The sequence below is a fragment of the Puntigrus tetrazona genome, chromosome 1, assembly GCF_018831695.1.
Source record: "Puntigrus tetrazona isolate hp1 chromosome 1, ASM1883169v1, whole genome shotgun sequence".
NCBI lineage: Eukaryota > Metazoa > Chordata > Actinopteri > Cypriniformes > Cyprinidae > Puntigrus > Puntigrus tetrazona.
Window position 1 is genome coordinate 12,816,388 of NC_056699.1, and position 18,119 is coordinate 12,834,506.

The window sequence follows — 18,119 nt, forward strand, 5'->3', positions numbered from 1 at the left end:
GATGAGACACACTGAGGGAAAAAATGATTAATTAATCTCATTCTAAACAAATTATTTGGCATAATTGGGACCTGATTATTCATTTTTATTCTGGAATGCAGCCATGCTACAACTCAAAGTTATTTATAGCTCACCCATATTCTTGACTAATTTCATCCCATAATCGCACGGCTCACTGTTTATCCTCAAAGATTTTGGTGAACTAATCTACATAACATAGTTCTTTGTGTATAAACTGGATTTCCTCTACTCTATTCCCACTGGCAAGAAAAACGCTATCACTGTCTTTTGCAGATTTTCCTGAGTGACTGTCAAGTAGCTGAGAGAAATGGCCTTGTTGTTTGGTATAAAACGTCACATATGTGTGTGTAATCAGATATTGTAAGTGGAACGTAATTCTGAGCGGTGGACACAGAACACCAATCAGTTTGATTAGTCTTCTTATGGACATTTCAGTGCTTCAGGATGGTGATTAGAAAGTTCACTTGGAGTGATTGATCGTTAAAAAGTCAAAAAGCAGTCTTTAAGTCTCCAATTGATGAGTGGCAGAGAGAAAAACAGAACACCTGATTACTTATTGGCTGCGCAAAAACACCGGTATGTAGTTTAGGAGAGTTTTGTTGTAGTGATGGAACATTTGTGATGCTAATGAAATATGGAGCATGTCAGTGACTCAGATAATTATTGGTTAGAGCAGGCAAGCTGGTATAGTTAATTACGAGAGGAAGCCAATCAGAGGTTGCAGGAAGAGGCCCATAGTTCCCAGCACACACACCAGCACAAAGACCCAAAGGAAGATGCGGTCAATCACCATGGCAACATATTTCCAATCATCCTCCACCTAAGAGAGAAAGGGCATACAATAAGAGAAAAAGAGGAGAGATGGAAGGTTAATAAATGAAAGAAAAGAGAGGTTAGAGGTAACAGGGTAAGAAAATAAGAGAAAGAAGGAAAATTTGAACACAAGAAAGCAAGGTAAATGGAGGAGAAAATGGCAAATGAGAATGAGTGAAAAGCAGGTCTGCTGACTGTCCAGAATTCTTTATTCACACTACACGGGGATAAGCTAAATTAGATTGTGCTACTATAAGCAGAGCTGCGCGAAACATTTTCCCTCCACATATTTAGGCACTGGGTGCATTACAATGCTAATGTGATTCAGTAGTGAGGCTCTGAGCCAAGAGTGAAGATGAAGGATGAAGTGGTGAGACTTTCCATATCAAAGTGTGATGTCTCCACTGAGGGATCTAAAGCACTTATTGTCAGTGAAGCACTCAGTAAACATTTCCACTGAGAGCAGCTAAGTCGTTTCCGTAAGCTTATGCTAGATGTCTGTGATGTATAACCTGTCCTTGTGAGGGCATTACAGCCAGAGCATGACATGATGTTGGAATTGAAGTCATATCCATTATCCAGTGAGCAATGCAGTTGTTTATTATGAAGGCATTATGACGTGTGAATAGACAGGCGGATGGAACAATGACTACAGATTGATTGCATGCCATGTCATGTTAGTAAAGGTACAGTTAAACAAATAATTACTTTTCCCAGAGGGAAACAAGGTACAACACATTGGCTATTGGAAATCATACCAGAAAGGCATGCCAGTAAAGCCATTATGCACGGTGATGCCAGGTAGCTACATCCATCAGGCAGGAATACAAATGCTGCTTTGTATGTCATTCCTATCATTCAAGGAAGCACTTCACGGTATCTAAGGTGGAGAGGGACTGTGATGTGTTGAACATTGTTCCCCTGCTTCTGGGACAGTTGTTATGTATTCATAGTTATATATAGTTGCTCTGCTCTGTGCAACACATTGACTACAGGACCAATGCTCACGCCCAGTGAATCAAGCAAATATAGAACAGGAATTAATACGACAGCTCAGAAACAGCCATCCCACGAGTTGAATGACTGTGCACTCCCTCAGGCTGTTATATGCCAAGAGCCTCCACAATTCAGTGAGAGAGACGTTTCTTAGGCTGCAATGTACAATGAGCCGGATTGGCAAAACAGACAAAGAGTTGATCAAACAATCTGAAAGGTCCTAGACATATAGTTGAATGGTTAGTCTGATGTGCCTCACATCTCTCAAGGGAATCCACAGATTTCTTATGACATGCTGAAAGTTCTGCTAGACTTTCAGAGGTTAAAAAAAGAATGAAAAATAAAGACTTTTTATAGAGAAGGCTTTACCATTATGAACCGTAGAAACAAAACTCTGCCCACAACACTGACCTCAAAGGCCCAGAGCTCTGGTCAGGGATGCTTAACTTCCCTTTTGGGTAGGCTACGCAGATCTGTACGCAAATAGGAAACACCAAGGCTGGTCTACTAGAAGTTTGATGATGTCAGCATACCCTGTTTTTGGTACAAAAAGAAATGCATAAATGAATAGCCTTGGGCCACTGATGAATGGATGCATCTTTTCCTAGAGAAGCACACTGATCTGTTTTGGTATAAAAACATAGGGAACCTCACATTTCCACATAATTCAAAGATACATAGGAGACATAGCAGATCTGTGTTCACCCTTGAAGATGTCATTCCCTGACACAAGGTCCTCCCTTGGTAAGGAGGTCCACCCCTGCCTGGCACAGAGGTCCCATTTAACTTATGTAAGACACAACAGTTGCATTTTATATTCTGACCAGAACATGTTGACCTGTATAATGAGATTCAAAGATCACCAGTAATTCTAGGAAGTTTAGCTTCTGTAACTAGTCAAGCCCCTCACAGAAATATTACATGGTTTCCCATTCCAATGGCTTTTGTAACTATTTGCCAAAACCGAACGCTGCAAAAAAAGGATCCTTCTATGGCCTTAGAGATGCCACTTTTACCATCCGGTGAACAGAATATAAACAAATGGCTAGAAAGAACAGACAACTGAAAAGCCAACACCAACATGAAGCCTAATTTGACTTCTGCTATCTTAGGGGCCATCAGCTCAACCTGCCACACAAGTGCAGTTTGCTGCCCATCTTACTAATCTCTGTTGGAATGGAAAAGCTCTTCAGGTGTATCCAAATTCCATGTCAAGGAATAATAATTTTGGCAGTGTGTTTATCCAGAGAGCACAGTTCCGTATAGTCAATGTGTTGTACAGAATGGTTTGACTGAATGGAAACAACTTTACCTCTTTGGCTTTGTTGCGGCTCCTCATGTTCTCAGCTATGTACTTTACACTCTCAATAGCCTGTTTGATCTCCGGTGACACCACAGAGAAAGCCACAACTGTGTTAATAGCCTGTGGACTCAACTGACGACTCACTTTCCCACAATCCCCCTCAGTTGCATCTTTCATTGGGTGACATGGGCATCCCCCTTTCTTTCCTTCCAATGCTGCTTTCCCCTCTCCAAATTCCAAAGAGTTCATTGCTCCTTGCTGGGATCCACTGTTTTTCCTCTTTTTTCCCTCTCCTCCTCGTCCTGTTCCAGTTCGGAAGAGCCCCACTTTCTAAGCCTCCTTTTCCAGAAGTCTCTGATAGATCGAGAGGCCGACGCATGAGCATAATGCGGGGTAAAGCTCGGAGGAAGACGGAACGGACCCAACTAGGCATAGTGTGGGTCATAGGAGTGCGATAGTGCACATTCAATACAAAGACGGTGATGACTATGGAGAGGGTAACGAAAATCATGGTGAAGAAGAAGGTACTCGCCAATCAGAGGAATCACAAGCGAGGTGGACGGGATGGTTTCCGTAATGACAAGAAGGAACACAGTGAGAGAGAGGAGTACAGAGATGCACAATGTCACTTTCTCGCCACAGTCTGATGGAAGGTAGAAGACGAGTACTGTCAGAAAGGAGATGAGGAGGCAGGGAATAATAAGGTTGATAGTGTAGAACAGGGGCAGTCGCCGTATGTAAAAACTGTAGGTTATGTCTGGGTAGATCTCTTCACAGCAGTTGTACTTGATGTCGTGCTTATAACCAGGTGCATCAATGATCTCCCACTCTCCACTCTCCCAGAAATCTTTAAGGTTTACCTTTGAGCCAATAAGAACCAGGTCAATCTTAGCCTTGTCATAGGTCCAGGAGCCAAACTTCATAGAGCAATTTTGATAGTCAAAGGGGAAGTACGTGATGTCCATAGGACAGGATGATTTGAAGATTGCAGGAGGGACCCATGTGATGGTTCCATCATATTTCAAAAGAGCTTTGGTTTTGTCCTCCACCAAGAAGTCCCCAACAGCACTGTGTCAGAAAAAGAACATTTGAATGTTAAGACTGCTAATGCATTCATGCTTCATTTTCTCAGACTGCTAGCTCTGACCATTTTCATTTGGATCTTTTTTTTTTTTTTTTTTTGAAAAGGATCTGGAAATATCCCCAAAACTTAAATTTACAGAAATTGAATGTTAGGTTTAGAAGACTCCACTCACTTGTTGTAAAGTACAATGTCAGGCCTCCAGATTTTGTTTGATGGGACTCTGATGAATTCAATCCCATCAAACTCTGCAGGTGCCCACTTCAGCTTGTAGTCATTCCATATCTATTATAATATCACAAAAATGCATTTTTATTTTTATGCTTAAGCCATAAGCTGAAGATCAACGCTTATACTCAAAGCTTGTTTGCCCATACAAGTGGCACAGTTCTGATCTGGCATTTACAGTACACTTGTATGTGTGCATGTGTCATCTGTGTTCTGTCACAGCTTTTATTTTTCCATCACCAGAGGAAAAAAAGAAAGCTCATTTTATGCTTGAGCAGACATGTTGTTTATTGAGGTTTGTTAACAAATATGTATAAGGTGTAAATGTGTATAGCAGTGTATTTGCAGAGCTGTGTTTTTGTGCACATTTCTGTTTGTTGACATGTCTGTGAAGAGATGTTGTTAGGACTGCTGATCTGTCTGTGTTCAGTGATATCAGGCATCCTGCTATCAGGCATTGCACAGACTTATTGTACAATACTACAGGGCTTAACAAAAGCACATGCACATTTTTAGAGAAATTCAGCAAATATTCATCCAAATCCAGAACCCTCCCAACACACTCATAGTAACAATATTACACAATGTATCACAAACAAAAATCACTCTAAACTATAGACACAATATGCTGATTTAAGCAATAATTTGCATGTTGTACTCATTATTTTAGCATTGAAAACATGTAGTATATAAGTAATATTTATCCAAGCACAATATTTTCAGCATGAAATAAGAATCTAGAGCTTCAAACATAACGCAAGTTAATTTCCTGCATTTATCTTCATGCTTGGAAGATGAAAAATAGGTTCGCTAAATAAATAAGTTTACTAAATTACTATCAAAACAATCTTTGCTGACTGTGAAATAACAGTAGTTTATTATTATTCTGCCGGTTATTAAAAAAAAGCGAAATGTTTGATCTAGTTAGACTAGACTCTTTTTGCACATACATTACCATCTTTTTAACCTCTTTCTTTCCATTATTTTTGGAGATAACTATGTGCTACCTTTAGGTTTTCTATTATTTACATAACTTTTCTTTTTCATGGTGTCTTGTTTCCACCTACTCATCTGCTCCATATGTACTGTATTGTTCTTCTCCTGTATTACTCAACCCCATCCTTTGTATGTTAATGCTATACACATTTTCTTGGTACATTCTTACCAACAGTGGTACAACAAGCCACGAAAAAACATGTGAACAAGGCCTACATGCTGCGCACAAATATCACTTACATGTCTCAGCCAAAGATTCGTTTCCATGATCTGATTGACTTCATCCTAGAGAGACAGAGACACAGACAGGGGCAAAGACAGAAACAATCAGAAAGAAAGACAGCCATCCTCTATTATTTAGAATGGAACATGTTCTGGCAATGAAATCAATACAGTTCTCGTCTAATGTGAAAGAGAGGTCTGACAAGAAAAGGGGTTTGGAGGTACTTTGAAGTACTTTCATCTACTAGCTTCAAGTCATTCATCACAGTCCCCTCAGCAGTACTAATAGGCCCTGCATATTCGCAAGAAAAATCTGAAAAAAATGCTTGTTGAGCAAATTTCTCTTAATCCTGTGAGTGAGTGAGTGAGTATAATCTATAATCCAGGATTGCGTTCTCTAGAGTGGTGGGTTATGGCTTGTTAATCTCTCAGGTGTCTGTCTCTGTGAAGCAAGAAAAAAAGGTGTGCTGATAATCTTGGCTGCTTTCCCTGGTGAAGTGGAAATTTAATCCAGGAGTTTTAAGAGAAGTGCTGATTTGTATGACGCCGGGGAAAGCACAGAGTCTGCACTACTTCCTGTAACAGTGGGGTGCAAAGGCTTTTAACTCAATTGCTCTCTCTGACCACAGTAAATGAAACAAAAAGCCCTTACAACAACTGAAAACAGCACAGAATTCCACTCACAGGAAGCCACCTGCGGAGCAAATCTCCTTTTCCATTTTAGAAAAAGACCTCACACGCTATTATCTCTGTAAAGAGGTCAAAAATGCTTGAGTGTTTGTATTTGTTTGAGCTTAAATATCATAGGCTACACTTTAACTAATGCGGACTAGATTTCTCTAGTGTATTGTCTCAGCTTGATTCTTTCCACAAGCATAAAATAATATGATGATCCTGAAGAATTCAGGAAGATGTGCAAACAATAAAAGTCTGGCCATTGCTGGTAAGTTTTTAACGTCAGATAATAGTCGAGATTAAATATCCGCATTTGTTTTCTAACTGAAATTGTACAAAAAAAGTAATAAAAGTAATAATCAAAAAGAATCAGTTGTTTTTAATGATACAAGTGAAGTTAGGCATTACAACATTATAATGTACAGTATAAGTAAAAAACAGTAAAATACAGTAAAAAAGATTTGCTAAAGATTACAGTTAACACCGTTATTAAATAGTTAGATTACGGAACATGAAATCTAAATTAAATAAAATGTGAACGATATGAACAACATCCAATATTTTCATATAAAAAAATATAAAAATAATTTAAAGAAACAATTTTACAGGCTTAAATCTCATCTCAAACCCAATTTTTCAGACAAGAAAAAGGTTAAGTATTTTGAGACAGTGGATACTGGTTTTCTCACCACTTTAACAAGCTGTGAGATGGAGACCTCAAACTCCACAGTGACGGGTCAGACACATTTTCCACTGGCCGAATGAACTGATTATACCTCCTGAATAAACGATTTAAACAGCCTGTCTTCCCCTTTAGATGAGAAACAATCTGCACAAACAGAGATAAAACACACACACACACACACACACACATATGCACAGACACACACAGAAATAGAAATGTACTTTAGTATGCAGTGCACTGGGTGGGACCCAGGGATAGACTTCATTCATAATACATTGGGTGGCAAAATAGCAACTGCAGAGAACAAGCGTTCAGTATCAGGAGTGTTATACATCAGCAACAGTAGTTGCTGTCCATGGAAAGAGCTGCCACTCGTCCAACGATAGCTTTTGGCTTCTGAATTTAGAATCTCATGATGAATAAAGCAAAATTGTGTTGGTTTTTGTGGCTATGCCCATACTCTGGTTCTTGTTTTATATTTTGAATGTGTGTTTTTGTAAATATCTGAGTGTGTGCACTGTGTTGCTTTTAGCACCTTCCTCAGGGTCAGAGCCAATGTCCTAGTGGACACTCTTAAGTGCACCAAACATAGTTCTCAAGGTTAGAGGTCATCATCCACTACTAACAAAGAGACCAGTTGTAGTCATGTGGAAAATGGAACCACTTTAAAATAATGCACTCTGAAGGAAGTCTGAAGTCTGAAGGAATGCTAAAGAACATGGGAGAAGTCAAGAACAGGTTAGGGTCGAACTTTTACTTCAAAATTTCGCTGCATAGGATTAGTTAGGTTGTGACTTAACTTGTTTGCACCAATTTCTATACGACAAATATACTAGGATATTGGCATTGTATTGGCATATATGGCATTTGACTTCACTGAAGTATAAACAGGAGCAATGTAAGTTACACCATTGAGTGAATGGGTGCCATCAGCATCAGCCAAACAGTTTAACTTTAAACAGTCACTTCATAAAAATTACGAAAATAAATACATAATAATTAATAATGATGTTTCCTTCAGGTGAAAAAGTCAATCGCCTGTTGTGCTTTCACATCAACATCCACCATAATATATGTTTAAAATGGTGCTTGATCTGTGCATATTTCTCTTCTTATTCAGACGAGATGTAATTGAACTCAGGCCGCCGTGAGCGGAGTTGTGCTATTTATGTCACTAAGCACAAAGCTACTGGCGACATATCGTGATACATTTTTTTCAGCTGTTTGAACTCTCATTTTGATATAATGCTAAACTTCTTCAAATCCGTTCCAATGAACTTTTTTCTTGGTTGGCAAGTAATTTAAGGTAAGTAAACATTTTGAGTAAATTATTCCTTTAAGATTTAAGTTAAAAATTTGACGTTTTATGATTTACTGTACCGTACCGTATACCATGTGAAAAACACAAGATGTGTGGAGACAGTATATAAGTGATATAACTGCTCCATAAGTTGACTTCATCTGCATTTCGTAAACAGTGCTTTGCCATTGTGATCTCTGTAATAATCTGTTCACCTCCGTAAAAATAAAACAGGACTGACTGCAGTGAGTCTTACAGAAAATCATTTGTTATAATTTTAAACACCCAGAAACATTCATACGCTGAGAGTTCAGAGCTGCTGTCTCACGCATGTATGGCTCTTACTTTCCTCTTCTAATTACTTCAACTAGTTAACTCTCCAATGGCCCCTCTGTTAATGGGGTTAGCCAAGGATAGCAAGGCCCTGCTTCCATTAATTAAACAGACTTAACCTCATTCAAATATAAGATACAAAGTGGAGAGTTGAAGTTTAGAGTTACTTTTTCTGAACCCCATCAAGCTTAAGATAACCCTTTAAATTAAAGTAGAACAGTGTCCACACGGACCATAAAGTCTCTTAAAGTTGAACTTTTAAACAGACCCTGGTGGGAAACGTAAAAGAATAGTGCATCATAAATTAAATGATTTTTGATTTACTTACACAAATGCTGTTGATTTTTCGTTTGAAGAATTTTGAAAATACTGATAACCAAGTTTACTGACTTTAATTGACTTTCATTGCATGATCAAAATAAATATAACGACATAAGGGTGAGTATTGGGTGCACAATTTTTTTAACTATATATTATTGTCCAGTGAGTTCGGAGGTTCCTGTGATTCTTAGTATTTGCCACAACTTGCAAAGCAGGAAAATATTTGCCAATTGATAATATATTATTTATATATTATAATTGATAATATTAACACTCTCAGTCAAAAACAAAAATAAAACAGGATGAAGCCATATTTTATGTCCAAGATACTACTGACAAGATCTGTCAATTACACGTATTCATTCATTTCAGAGTCTAATTCACATTAACACATAAGAATTGAGCAGAAGGCACTATCGTAATTGCAAGAGAGCTGTCAGTGGCCACAAAGAGGATGTAGGCTGGTCAAAAATAGCAGCGGCACTAGCGTTAAAATTACAGTTCATAACAGTTAAACCCAACATATTTGATTTGGTCCACTGGATCCAGCACTGAAGCCCATTAAAATTGCAATTACATCCAAAAAAGGTATGACTCACTGTGAATTTTTCCCCTTCTTTACTGAAATGAGTTTTTTTTTTTAAATGAAGTATTGTGCATGTGCTGCACTTCCTTTTTCCTCTAACAGATATTTTAGACATTGTGGCCTTGTTTTTATTGAAAAATTGTATTCATGAGCGCAGGCTATGATGAAATTCCAATAAGGCATATAAAAGGGTTTTGTTAAAGGCACTAGTACCACGGGATTGATGATATATCAAATATTCACTTTGGTCACTATCAGGTCAATCGGTTTGTAATCTTTTCATATCTCACAACTTAGGTATGTTTCAATAGCATCTTTATTTTACATTTCAGTGGCTATTTATAACTACATTTATTTTGATTTTAACTGGTTTTCTGAGCCGCAGCAACAGTGATGAAGAATGTCCAATCTGTGATAATATAAGCCATGTTTATAAGTCACTCGTGAACTGCTGCTGAGCTCATATGCCCTCATTTAGAAGTAATGAGAGAGCTCTTCCTCTCAAGTGAGCGGGACACTAAGTGTGTTTCTCTGTCAGTGGAGGAAAAGCATTACAGATAGAATCAGACAGGTGAGCTGTTCTTGTTGCCCAGAGACTTGAGCCTGCAGCAGCACACACATGCCTGTTCCCCACAGCAGACTTTTATGTGTGTGTGTGTGTGTGAGGTGCTGTCAGGACATGCATCACTGTCTGTGCATGTGGTGCGTATGTGTGTGTGTGAGTGTGTGCACGCTATCTGGAACAAAGAGCACGGGCGACATGCGCGTCTATGTGAATTTCTGAGTAATACTGAACGCAGAGAGAATGACACTAAGCCACCTGGAAATCTTCGTATTTTCAGCACTGTCATCCATTCTTTAAGAGGTAAGCTTCTCTGATAGTCTCAAGGTGAACTTAGGGCAATCATAATTTCTTCTTCTCTCAGCTCACCCTACATATGAATTGGAGCATTACCTCATATCACACTGAAACATATCAAATTGTGCAACTGCGGGCTCCGAGACCTTTGACATCTTCTATATAAACTAGCCTCGGGAAGGCAGAAGAAATAGAGGTGGCAAAGCTTGGATTTAAAAGAACTGGAAACAATTCAGAATGTCCTTACACCCATTCTTGAGGTGAAGAGATTCATTTTCGCTTTTCTTTTGTTTACTTTCTCAAGCTTTCTTTCTCTTTTTCTCTTTTGGAGCAGAGGGGTTTACCTCCCATAACCGTTCTCCTGCTGGAACTTCATTGATTTCTCTCCTCAGCACCAAAACACAGATGTGAAGCTATAGAAAAAGAGCGCTTGGGTGGATAAAAGAGCAATCCTCCCCAGAGGATGTTCCTCCCCAGAGATCTGTGTAAAGCCTATAGTATGAATGAACACACTCACACACACACACACGTATATAGTATATATATATATATATATATATATATATATATATATATATATATATATATATATATATATATATATAATATAAATATATGTATATAAACCCCTTGGTTTGAACAATAATGTCAATAATAATAATTTTAAAAATTACAATAAATATGTATTGCTTACTATAAATGTTCTTTAGTGTTCTTAATGTGACAAAAACAATGAAAATCCCTTTAAAGGTACTTTCATATTTGTTTATTATATTTATTTATTTGTTTTTGTTTATGACAACATTAATTTAGGTCACAAAATAGGTCAAGTAAAATAAATAGTGTGTTATATATTTAATATATTATATATAATATATTAGTGCCTGGAACCCTAGAATAAACCTGTTCACACTGTCTTGCAAAATCTAGCAATCCGAGTTATTGTACCATAATATTCAAAATGCTGATTTTGAATTGAAAAGGTTTGACAAATTCATAAAATTGTATTTTTAATACGAATATTAATTTTTCTAGTCACAAGAAAATGATCACGTAACAATGGTGAGTAAAAGATATTCTTAAAAATTCTTAACCCTTGTCCAGTAAATCACAAACAAAAGGAAAAGTCTTGGAGCTTTTGAATATTGGGGGGAATTAAGATAATTGAGAATAACAGTTAAAGGTATTTGTTAAATGGGCATTTTAATGGGAATGTCACTTCTATTGTACTGCATTTAAAATAAAAACAATTGTCCAATATTTAAAAAAAATTAAATATGAGTACGCTCAATTATTACATTACTGAGTGCGTGTGCGTGTGATAGAAATGTCTTTCTTTAATCACTTAGTGCATTATTTTACATGATCAAAACTAAAAAGTTTTCTTAGTTTTCGCTTACCTATAAAAAACAACAACATTGCTTTACTTTATTAAAACTACTACTTTGTAAACCATGTGTCTCAAAATAGATATTTTTGGGGGCTGCATCAAAGGAATTATATAGCTAACCCTACAAAACATGACTTTTAGTAATCTGGTGTCTAACTCTGCAGAAAGTAATAAAAGTAAAAATAAAAAAATAAAAATTGCTAAAACAAAAATAAGCTGTCCATCCTCACTGAATGACAATTCCACTGCAATTATGAGTATGAGTAAATGTACCTCTGCCTTGTACCTTGCTTACCATAACTTTATATGTGTGCATATATCTGGAGAAACCTGTCCAAACATCTCTCTCTCTCTCTCTTCCCTACTCCTCACTTTATACAGGGGCCTTGTGATCAGTCCAGCATGGAGAGAAGGCTTGCAGCGCCAATGACATACAGCTGGAGTTGAACACAAGTTCATCCTCAGACAGTTTTTTTCTCTCCGAGCTCAGAACAGCATAAGGAATTTAGCGATGTGAAAACTCAACAGGATGAAAACGGCGTGTCTCCTTTGAATGTTTGCCCGCTTCTAAGTTTATCTCCAAAACGCATGACTCACTCTTGACTGACACATTGCATGGCGGCGACGAAGTCTTATTTAGATGCAGGTTCACCAGCCAAGCCAAACAAGAAGATAACGAACTTACAGCAGACACTTAACCCGGCGACGAGCGAACACGACCAGGCGCGGACTTGTTGCTAATTTTACGTAACATCTTTCTCTCAGTCAAGAAGACTAAATATTTCAAGGCAGTGACGCACAAGCGGGTGTTGACGAAAGTGGAAAGCCGAGTGATTAACACGCATTTCATTACAACAACGCCACTGGGCTCACCTACCGGTTTCATTCTGCCTTTAAAAGGCTTTAAAGTGATTAAACAAAACTGTGCTATCGCTGTTGTCTAAAATAGCCTTCGGATTCCCCGCAGTTAGTGTCTCCGGAGCGAGACGAATACGCGCCCGAAACTCCGCGTTCCGCCAACAGCGCGAAGAACGGATTTGACTATATTAAAACGTAACGCTTTGACATTATGAACCGTTATTAAGATTACTATCGAAGCAAAATAAGTCACCTATAGACAGATACAAGGTGAATGTCACGGTCACGGATGACAGACCGAGCGCTCATTTAAATGCACAAACCAAGACCGTCAGCTTGTTTTTGGTTATGTTTCGCATTAACAAAACCACAAATCATGAATTATCTATGACCATTTTGTTCAAGCCCTTTTTCACTTAGGTTATTAGGTGGAACACCAAAAGAGGCGGAATATTCTGACAGCGATCGATTGCCAGTCACTTTAGACGTGTTTTTGCACATAGTGTAGTAAATAGTGACTTGTTATTGTGCCTGATACATCGCTTTGTTTCCCACAGAAGAAAGTAGGCTAAGTCATAAGTCAAAGCATAAGAGTGGATGGTGACTGGATATTCATTTTGGACGGACTATTCGTTTATATTACATGACAACTGAGAAAATGCCCTCAAACAAACTTGGTAGGACAGTAGGCTGGAGCACGGTTGTTTATTACGGCTGACACAGTATGAGCTAATACTTTTTTCCCCCCACACTTGATCTCAGAAGGCTACTATTGAGGTCAGCGGGCACAGGAGACGTAGAACAAGCAATATTTTCCAAAGTTTTCGTGTTCATAAAATCTATCGACACCTTAAACGCGGTTGAACTTACCTTGCGTTATCAGAACGATTAAAAGAAAAACAAAGTGACTCTCCCCGCAGAATTCATCGAGCGTCGCAGGTAGGGAGTCGGTCTCCCTTTCCAAAAGAAAGTAACAAATTCGTGAAAGGGTCGACAAGGAACAAACTGTAGAAATGGTGTTTGTGGATCCCGGTTGTGTGACTGGAGTTGCGCTTTCCGCGAGCAGAAGGAGCGCGTGAGGCGGATTTGATTTCGTCCTCCCCTAGGCGCGCGCATCCTTCCCCACGCGCGTCTTCAAGCAAGTGTCATTAATGAGCCGCGCAATTACAGTGGTTTTTTGTGCAGCTATTTAAAGAGGCAGTTCGCGCAGACGCGACAGTTCTGTTATGGTTTCTCAACTTCGCGTCAAGCTAGACTGTCTGCAGAACGCCAAAGGCATTTTGGGAAAAATGTCCCGTTTATTTCCACGCGTGCTGCAAATGAATGGTACAAATAAGTCGGTAGTTCATGTATAACTACTGTCTTCCAGAGCCATAGCTTCGTGTCATGAACGATCCCAAATTCATGTAATTCATGTAAAAATCATTTTTGTGAAATATGGCTCAATTCGAATCGTTTATGCGATCGGGCTCAGGCGAGGCGTTCCTTCAGCTGGTTCTTTCAGAAATCACCCTTCTTTCTCGACAATGCACCAAACTTCTAAGTGAATAGAAATTTTAAATTTTAGCTATTGTAGCCTACTTTGAGCTCACTGTTTATTGTTATTTCCTGGAAATAAAATCAGTATTTTCTTCAATTTCACATTCTGTGTTTCACAGAAAAAACAAACAAATAGCCTCATTTTGGAACAGTGTAATGCTAACAGAATAATTGGTAGAGGAATAGTCAGTCCAAAAATCTGTGATTATCTATTCACCTTCATGTTGATCCAAGCCTGTATGAATTCATATATATGTGGAAAAAAGGTTACCTTTGAATTTGACTGTATGGTCAAGAATATGTATAATAGAAAGTCAATGTAAAGTGGACCATATCTTCTTTAGCCATTCCACACAACGGTTGATTGCTTCATAATATTACAATGTAAAATACTGAATTACAGCTGTTTGTGAAGTTTTTATATATAAGACTGTTATACATAATTATATATAATAATTGGAATGATCACTATGACATATACATAGTCATTTAAAATTTCAAAGGAATAACTTACTATTTCTCCAAAAATACATTTGTGCCTTTACCACAATGAAACTCTTACAACATATTGTCATATCACTCTTGGCATAACAGAAAATCAGACAGAAATGTGACCTCTAAAGAGGGTTATCTTCTCTTACTTGCATGTCGAAGAGGTCGGCTACAAAAAATTTTTTTGTCAAGTTTTAAAAGCAGAGCAGTCGATAAAGAGTTCTGGGTTATGGCAGGTGACTAACAAAGTGCCCCTGGAAAAGCCTCGGGAATATTGATTAAATTTAGCTTCCCATTATGAAAGCCTTGCCTTTGACATCATCACGCAGAGCGTTTAGGAAAATGTAGTTTAAATGTCACTTTAATAATACAGAGCAAACACAAAGACATCACAGGAGTTAAAAGACGGAGGTCTTTGATTTGTGTAACATTTAAACCTTAAACACAAATGCGAAGGCCAGAGGGACACACGTGGCTCAGCAGCTGTTATTGTTTTCCCATCAGACAGCTGCGTTGATCTGTGTGTTTGTGCTGTGAAGATAATGAGAGAGAAAGCGAAGAGACTGTAAAACCATCTGACCTTACAATTAAATCCTTGGATGATAACAGGATACAAAGATTATTGTAATGTTCATTTCACAGTGCTAATAGTGTACATTTTCACATAAAAATACGGCCACATCTAAATGATCTGTTGAAATGTAACATTATCCAACATTATCTTTCTTCCAATAATATTTCATTTTATGGATAATGTTCTTGTGTGTGTATGTTTCAGATTTATAATATATATATATATATATATATATATATATATATATATATATATATATATATATATACATATGTCACTCAAAAAAAGAAAATTTAATGGAAAATTAGTCACCCTTAGTCAGTCCAAGATGTATGGAGCAGATTTGTAAATATGTACGTTTATGTACATGACTTGCTCACATATGGATCATGTGCGGTGAATGGGTGCCGTTGGATTGAGAGTTCACACAGCTGTTAAAAACATCACAATAATCCACAAGTAATCAACAACACTCCATCCATCAGCAAGTATGCCTTTGTAAAAAAAAAAAAAAACAATCATTATAACAATTATAAATTAAGACCATTGCTTGTGGCTAATATATGAGTCCCTTTTACATTTTCGGCTAATTTTCATTTCATTAGTGTGGTAACAGGATTGATAAACATTAACAATGACATAATATAACCGTCAACAATGCACAATTTATTTATATACTATAACATACCACAAAGGTATTTATTTATATGTCCCTCTCCTTTTATTAGGCGTTGCTTATCCTGTCAATATTCACAATTGTTGGCTTGTGTTAAAAGTTCAAAGAATATGATTGGGTGAAAGGTTAAGGAGTGTAATTCTGTTTCTAACTCATTTTGTGTGCAGCAGGGGAACAGTTTGTCTCTATTTGCTCACCCCCTCTCTCCCCCTCTCTCTCTCTCTCTCTCTCTCTCTCTCTCTCTCTCTCTCTCTCTCTCTCTCTCTCTCTCTCTCTCTCTCTCTCTCTCTCTCTCTCTCTCTCTCTCTCTCTCTCTCTCTCTCTCTCTCTCTCTCTCTCTCTCTCTCTCTCTCTCTCTCTCTCTCTCTCTCTCTCTCTCTCTCTCTCTCTCTCTCTCTCTCTCTCTCTCTCTCTCTCTCTCTCTCTCTCTCTCTCTCTCTCTCTCTCTCTCTCTCTCTCTCTCTCTCTCTCTCTCTCTCTCTCTCTCTCTCTCTCTCTCTCTCTCTCTCTCTCTCTCTCTCTCTCTCTCTCTCTCTCTCTCTCTCTCTCTCTCTCTCTCTCTCTCTCTCTCTCTCTCTCTCTCTCTCTGTCTGTCTCGCTAGAGTGTGGAGCAGGTGCAGGTGCAACAATTTGGAGCCCTGTATCAGTCTTTACACAATTGCTAGTTCAATCAGGGCTTTTGTCTTTTCCCTCACGCACTTATTTTCATTTCAGTTAAACAAATCAGTTCAAATTTAGATTGAGTCATTATTTAAGCCGAAGATAAAAATGTTTATGAACATGAAAATGTGCATGATTGTATGTAATTACACAGTCTTATATTCTCCGTCACCAAAAAACGGTCATAAATTTGAACAAAAGCTTTTGTAAATACATGCACGTTACTTAATTTAATGCTTTGTTGCTTGCTTAGTAATCTGCAGTACTAACAAAACACATTAATTTCGAAACAAGAAAATATGAGAGAAAATGCTAAGGAGTCAGTGTCTGTATGCATGCATGACGGTCGATATTTGGTCTGTACTTTGTGAGAATTAGACCATTTTATGGGTACGCCACTGCCGCTGTCCGTGGTGCTAAACATTGATCTGTGGTCAAAGCAGTGTCTATGAAGCTTTTCCCTGTTTTTGAAGGAATATTTATGTGTCTGTAAATGTAAACAGACTAACACCTTGGGGTCCTATTGATACTTTTTATATTTTTGCTTTTATGATGCTTATATTTTCAGCATTTTGCCATAAATTAGTTAGTGGCGCCTGGAAAAATGGGATGGGGGGGGAAGGTGGATCTGGACGTGGCACACTCCAGGAACACTTTAGCTCTATCTAACCTTAACAGACCATAACCAGATAGATGCCTTTTGCCACTAAAGATCATGTTAGAATTTTTCGTTGGGTAGACTTTAAAACTGAAAATAAAACTATTAAAACATTATTTTAATGCTAATTTAATTGTATTAAAATAAAGCTGAGATGTAATGAAATACAAATATTTCCACTCCCATCATCCATTGCACTGATGATGCACATACCTGATTGCACTCATCACACGCTCACCTGCATTCAGTCACTCACAATAATAATTCTCTCTCTGCTCCTAGTATTATTTAGCCTTTATCAAGCCATTTTGTGTGTGTTTTCAGTTTAATCTCCAGTATTGCTCTGCATGTTTCACTCCCCTAGTGTTAGCTGCTTTACGGAACCAGTTTTTGCTTTCATAGTCTTGTGTCCATTCTTAGGTTTTCTTAGTTTGGTTAGTTTAGGTGTTTTCCTGTTGTTAGCGGTGTATCTTGGATTAGCCCTTCGCCTGCTGTTTTGGACCCTGTACCTGTATGACCCTTCCTTGTGGTTCAGGATTATCCTCTTGTTTTGCTATCTGGATTATGTTCATTAATCAAAGACCCACGCTTGCCCTGGTTTTTGTTGTTGTGTTGTTTTCCGTCGCTCTCTATATATCTCTATTTATTTGACCCTGCCTGTGTTTGACTACATTTCTCAATAAAATGGATCTGTACACCTCACGTCACGTCACGTCGACTCCGTTACAGTAGCAATGACTGAATTGTAAATAAAATTAAAAGAGAAAATAGAAACTTAAAAAAATGTTAATAAATAGTATAATAGTATAAATATTACTACGCTGGAGTTTAAGGAGTTGGTTTACCATATGTA

At 37.9% G+C, this 18,119-nt stretch overlaps 1 protein-coding gene across 1 annotated transcript; it reads right to left on the minus strand.

The window, feature by feature from the left end:
* Positions 1-367: 367 nt before the first annotated feature.
* On the minus strand, positions 368-7,087 carry chrna6 (cholinergic receptor, nicotinic, alpha 6). Its single transcript, XM_043243945.1, is given in 7 exon segments — positions 368-841; positions 3,143-3,442; positions 3,444-3,650; positions 3,652-4,201; positions 4,390-4,499; positions 5,679-5,723; positions 7,025-7,087. Coding segments are annotated over 6 exon segments (1,320 nt in total). The 5' UTR covers positions 5,706-5,723; positions 7,025-7,087; the 3' UTR covers positions 368-715.
* Positions 7,088-18,119: the final 11,032 nt, after the last annotated feature.